At 40.9% G+C, this 6621-nt stretch overlaps 1 protein-coding gene across 1 annotated transcript in view; it reads left to right on the plus strand.

Annotated features, from left to right (window-relative positions):
• Window positions 1–4839, plus strand: part of KIF25 (kinesin family member 25) — a 39250-nt gene extending 34411 nt beyond the window's left edge. The window contains exons 12-14 of the mRNA XM_083858265.1: window positions 581–778; window positions 3150–3305; window positions 4486–4839. Of these exons, the coding sequence (XP_083714391.1) occupies window positions 581–778; window positions 3150–3305; window positions 4486–4649 (518 nt within the window). The 3' untranslated portion in view covers window positions 4650–4839. The remainder of the gene's footprint in view (window positions 1–580; window positions 779–3149; window positions 3306–4485) is intronic.
• The last annotated feature ends 1782 nt before the right edge of the window (window positions 4840–6621 follow it).

Below are 6621 nucleotides of genomic sequence, written 5' to 3' on the forward strand. Positions count from 1 at the left end.
GGAATAATATTATTGAGGCTCACAGCTCATCATGTGGAGATCTTGCAGTGGGATATGAGGGCTGAAGGAAGTCTAGGGGGAGCAGCAGCAAAGGACAAAAATAGAACAGGCAGGATAAGGATTTTTGGGGGGTTTTTCCCCCCAGAGCACCAGCAGGTGATGTTTCAAATACATAGAACCAGTTTCCAGAGCCTATTGCTCCCAAGCATCTGAAATAGCACTTTGGTTGCAATCAGTCTAAAACTTTAAAAAAAGCCTCTTTAAAGTCCTTACTGGAGTCCCATTTTTTTGTTTTCCACACAAATGTGTGAACAATGGGAATATTGGATACAACGGAATCTACACCAAAACTTGTTACCAACTGCTATGATCAGTTTGATGAGTAAAACTTCAAATAAGATAGAAAAAGTCATTCAACCTGCCTGTGCCATGGATTCTGGCTTGTACATTGCTTCTATTAGAATAGCCTGAAGCAGCAGATACTGTACATACCCTATTGATGCCCCATTTTTTGCCCATCTCAATTTTCACTGTCAGTGAGAAGCTCTCTTTTGTTGTTTTTTTTTTTTTCATTAACCAGGTACTTTATGGGAAGATGAACAAACCAGTCAGAGACTAAATAAAGAGGCTTCCTGCACCTTTCCACAAAAAATGAGAGACAATAAATCTGCCTCTTCTTCCAGAGCCTCTTCACCAGTGCAACTTGAAGCAAGTGAGAAAATGAAGCAAGTCAAAACGAGGCTGCAGCTGGTGGACCTGGCTGGGAGCGAGTGTGTCGGTACGTGAACGTGTCTGTTTGTGGCATGGATCCTCACAGATCTAGGTTACAATTAATGCCTTAGTTCTTTGTGGAGGAATGCATGCTCCCCTGCTCTTACACAGGGGTGGTTTGAACCCACAGATCCTGGCATAAACAAAATTTTGAGGGCTGATGGATCCAGTTTTATGCTGGTATAGTTTAACTTAAAGTATGGCTGTATAAGCTTGAAATAAGCCCAGGACGGTTACCCATATCATAGACACACTATTTGTTCAGACTGCTTTTATTAGGGCTGTTTTTCTACTCTGAAAATTAGCATGTCTTCAGTACAGAAATGTTTAAAGGGCATAAATTATGTAAATATTACAAATATCTGTAATAATTGATATCATCATGTGTGGATTTTTCTGCCTTATTGTGGAAAAAGTCTTGGAGGAAATTAGTGTTGAAAAGATAATATTGTTTTCATTGTTTCTTCAAAGCATTTTCCTCCTGCCTCCTCTATGCACACAATAATTTCAAAAACTTGATTATTTCCTAAAGGACAAGCTTTCTTACCAAGAAAAACCATGCAGCCAAATGTATCATTCCAGAAATAATGTTTTGAAAAGTGAACCAGTATTATGAAAGAGTCTTTTACTTTACTGCCAAGAATTTGTGCTTTTGCTCACTGTTAAACTTTTGTTCTACAGAGAAACCTAATATAATACATTATTTTTTCATTTTCTCTAAATGCTGAAAACATGTAATTGAGCAACAGGGTGTGTGTTTGTTCTCTCAGTTAAACCAGGACAAACATTTCCTTGGTTTGGGGCTCGGCAGGCCAGATCCTCCAGTGAAGCCAGAAGAGCTGTGCTCACATCAGTGTTAGATGTGGCCCAGCACATGCAGCACACTGACCTCTGCCATCAGCTGTGCTGATGCACATACTGTGCTGAAAGTGAGGGCTGTGTTAACTTGTAATTGTTTTAAAATGTGGGCAAACCTAAGTGAGCAGCAGTACCTCAAACTTCTTATACACATCAGCACCAGCCCTGCTGGCTGTACAGCCAGCCTGGTCATTTGCAACATTTACAAGCCAAGTGGTCCCATTTTAGCACACTGTGTTTCACTTTGCTAACTCGGCTAAATGCTTTGTCAAAGTTCATCTAACCAAATGCAGATAATCAGCAGTTCAAACATGTACCCCCTCCCCTATTTGCAGTTTTCTCCTTTAGGGGGATAACTCTTACCCAGGCATCCACTTTTCCTTGATATACAAGAAGCCTGGGGATGGATGTATATATAATGACCCCAGTAAAGTTACCCTGAGATTCATCCCATCTTGGATTGTTGTCCACTCTTTGGCAGGGTCTTCCAAACTGTTTTGTTCTGTCTCTGTCTGACAACTGGAGACTCTACCACTCCAACCTCATCCTCTCCCACAATCACAGTTCTACAGCCCTCCCTGTCCAGACTCCTGGGTTTTTTGCTATTACTGTACCTTTTCACATTTCCTTTGCTAGAAGATGCTGGTCTAACGGGAAAACAAGATCTCTAGCCACTCCTTGTACCTGCCTAGAGATAGGAGAGTAGGCAGTAGAGGAAGCTGTTGGTCCCATCTGATCATCCCACTGCCATCAGCTCTGCCTGACATGGATCATGTGCTCTGGGTAAGGAGAAGTGACTGCAGGTGCATCTGTACCTCATCCACTATCCTCAAGAAAGCTTGAATTTGATTAATATGATGCTAATAGCAAATTTCTCTTCCCCAAATAGCAAAGGTAAGGGCAGCAGGAATTTTTAACTGCACCCTCATCCAGACTGATCAGAGTTGAGCTTGCAGCACCTCTTTGAGTTGGTGCAATGTGTGGTATAAACCAAACCTTTACAGTGTTGCTCAGGGGCAGCATAGCTACATACAGCCATGCTGGGTGGGTGGTGAAGGGCACCGTTTTCTTTTATCCATTTCCATACAGCAAACCATGCCATAAAACACCACTCCACAGGCTTTGGTGAAGACAAATACTTCACACTTGTGGCTCTTGTACAATTTTCCCTTTACAGCTTGTGCCATCAGTGCCTCTCCTCTTTTTCCAAAGGGATACAGCTAACATTATAAAAAATGGTGGACAAAATAGGCTTCTCTTTGGGGCCATTGTGGACTCATGTTTTCAAAAGCAATGTTGTCTTGTCTGGTCTTAAGGTGTTCCTACTTTCTTGCTTCCTTGTTCTTAATACATATGGAGCCAAAAATGCATTGTACATCTGCAGAGATCAACTTTAACATGAGGTGCTTTGGACTGTCTGTAGACATTGAATCTTCTCTTACAGTTTTGAAGACAGAATCTCCACATTACAGTTTTGAAGTAGCTTTGCTTAGTGTTACCAGTGCCTTTTTCTCCACCAGGTATGTCTGGAGTGACAGGGGCAGCGCTGAGAGAGACCTCCTTTATTAACCGCAGCCTGTCCGCGCTGGCCGACGTTCTGGGCGCCATCGCCGAGCAGCGACCGCACGTCCCGTATCGAAACAGCAAACTGACACATCTGCTCCAGGACTCTGTGGGTGAGGGAGTACTCTGACTCTTGTTCAACAATGGAGATTTCTTCTCCTGATTTTTCCTCTCCTTTGCTGTGTAAAACTAGAAGACGATCTTACACTCCTTGATTGAATGTGGCCTTTATTTCAAAGACTGTGGCTTGGGAGAGTGTGAGTACACAGTGACAGTTCTGAACTCCTGAATATGGCTAAACTTTGCTGTTTCCAAAGCTCAGTTGAAGAATAACATCTCAATAGGATCATGTAAAGGGTAAAAATTGCATTTCACTGGTGCTTCATGTCAGGTACAATTTAAAAGTTAAACTTCAATCTTTATTACTACAGGGTATAATCACCTATTTGCACATTCCCTAACATTGTGCCCTCTAGCAGTGAGGCAAAAAGCAGGAAGACAGGGCATGGCACTGTGCTACAAATTCCTTTTGTGTTGGGGTCACTTCCTCTTCTTTAGCTCCTTATCTACACAGAAGTAGTTTTAAAGTAAGTGTTATTCCTGCACTAATGTCAGATTTATGTCCACGTGTGTAGTACATTAGTCTGTTTTTTTCAGCCAGAAAGTATTAGCCCATGCTTTTAATCTCCAGTTCAAGGCATTGACAGTGAATGAGGTAACAGTTCTTCAGAGTTTCTGAAATACTATGATTTTTTTGCTTAAGCTTTGATTTTCACTTAGTACTGGAGTCCTTACTGTGAAAAGGGAAAGCCAAAAAGAGAAGTGAGAGCTGTGTTGTATGGGCACTGAGCCTGATTTTAACCAAGTCTGTTGTATGGCTTTGGTGAAGTGCTGAAAATGGCCATTTCCTCCTTTGTTTAATCATTGTCTGTAAACTTCAAGTTTGTTTTGTTTTATTGTCACACAAGCCATTTTGCCATTACCCCAAATTTACAAATATTTCACAAAATTTAAATAAGTGTCCAGACCCATAACATACATGCTGATTAACTGATGAAACTATAATAGGGGGAAAAAATCTACATAACAAATTGTGAAAGGCTTGGCGGCAAATATCATATTGTTAGATATAGACTCACCATGAAGGAGCTGTTTCAACAGCCCTCTTCAGGAGCAGTCTTCTGCTTCGTGAAAGCATGTGCTCACTGTTGTGTAGATCAGTATGGTAACAGTGTATAACTTACTGAAAATAATGAGGTAAATAACTATGTTTTGCCTTTTCCCCACTTCTAGGAGGTGATGCTAAACTGTTGGTGATGCTGTGCATCTCTCCTGGCCAAAAGTACTTAACGGAATCAATGCAGTCTCTGGGATTTGGAACTCGTGCTCGGCAAGTTCAGAGAGGACAAGTCAAGAAAAAAATTTCCCAATGCCGAGTAAAGGAAAATAAAACCTAAGACTCCTCTGGATTAAAGTATCATTAATGAGTTCCTCAGACCAAAATATATATTGTTGTCCTTAAGCCATTCTTTTAGATATCAACTGCCAGATAAAATAAACAATCCTCAACATGGCCTTAGTAAGCAATAAATCTGCTAATGATGTTCTTGCTCCAAAGATAATAGCAGCTATTGACAACAGCTACCCACCATGGTGGAATAGTAGAGAAATAAACTGGGCTTTAAGATGTGACTTTGGTGATGTGTTTCCTTAGTTCTACTTGCCCTAAGTCAACAGGGCCCTGATTTAGGATAGTTTGCTTCTGAAAGGCCAAGGGTGCATTCTGAATTCTCAGTAGAAGTCACAAGTCTAAATTCCAGTGTTTCAAAGCAGCAAGCAAAATATTCCTCCCAACCTGGATTAAAATGAGACATGTAATTTTTTGATTGCTCTTCTTATGGGGTGGATGGGGTCATTCCTAATGCATTAGCAGCAGGTAGGAGTGTAAAGGAACCCATCAGCTGTACTGAATGGAGTTTTGTTCTCTGGTTTTAGGTAGGAAATAATGGCATTAGTGAGATGGACAAAAATGAGTAAGGCTATATCTGTTATCCCTCTGGAATGTAGCTTAGAAAGCAGATGAGGGATTACACAATTTTTTGAAAACACACTTAAGTTAAATGGTTGGAATGAGTCCCAGCTCTGCTGAGTTCATTAAACCCATAACTTTGCCTGTTTGGGGGTATTTTTGCTCCATGAATGCTGAGAGGCCCTGAACTACAGATCCTAATGGGACCCAAGTTGTACAACTGTTGTAAGTAATTTAGCCCATGGCTTCACTTGCATTTCTGAAGCAAGTTAAACACATCACAACTTTGAAGTGTGCCTGCAGATTAAGAAAGGAATAAAACACAAATAAAACACCAAATAGCAGCTTGTGATATGCCATTTGTCACCTGCAAGAGGCTTTCACCCTTTTACACCAGTGGTGAGACAACATCCTGCAGGGTTTGTGACTGAAGTGATGCTGGGAGAAGCTTCAAGAAAGTTTAAGCAATGTTAGAGGTGAGAAGTAGGTCCAAGATGAACAGTTGGCTTCAAACAACATTTGATGTGTTCTATGCACTAAATTATTGCTCTGCAGAGGCCTCAAGAACCACTCTTAATTTTTTTTTCCACCAGCAGTTACTCTGCCCCTAGACTGGGAGAGAGGTCGTTGTTAGGTCACTGCAAGAAGGCTTAAATTGCAGTGGCCTGCCCCAAAAGCTGGAGTTTATAGTACTCCAAGTCACTTAACCTTCACAAGCACAAATATTTATCGAGAGATTATGTAGCATACTATTATTGGAATTTCACCCTTGAATGTATAACAGCTGCTGTCTTGCTTGCAGTGCTCTCGTGCTCAGAACATAAGTATCCAACCAGAGAGCTGTAATAACACTTGCTTTCCTAAATAATGTCTTGAGGGTAAAAAATGCCTTAACTTTACCTGATTCCAGCAGTAACAGAGGGGTAGAAAACAAATCTGGCTATGGAATTTAGGAAGCTGAGTGGTCAGGAAAGCAATCTCAGGTGAGAATGTGTCAGAGCAAGGAATGTCAGCTTGGTAAGTGAAATGCAGGAGCAGCTTCAAGCTCACATTAGTCTCTGGACAGCTGGGCTACTAGAGCAGCCTGGATTACAGCTCAAAGAGAGGTTAAGTAACAAGGGCTGATTCCACCAGCAGTTATAAGTTCAAGTATTTTAAGGATTTGACTTTTTAAAGTGTTACACAGAAGTGCAACTTGCCGTGAGCTGTTCTTTCTTTTCTTTTTCTGAAAAATTGCCTTTCAAAACTTTGGATTTATTTATAATCTTCATTGTAAGAGAAAAGCAGCAATACTTATTATTGAAGCAGAGAAATAAACCCCTCAAATAGGAGCAAAAAGGTTAAGTTTCTACATTAACATTAACTCTGCCAAACTGAGAGTATCCAGCATTCCCTACTCC

The sequence above is a fragment of the Zosterops lateralis genome (assembly GCF_965231275.1).
Source record: "Zosterops lateralis genome assembly, chromosome: 3".
NCBI classification, from domain to species: domain Eukaryota; kingdom Metazoa; phylum Chordata; class Aves; order Passeriformes; family Zosteropidae; genus Zosterops; species Zosterops lateralis.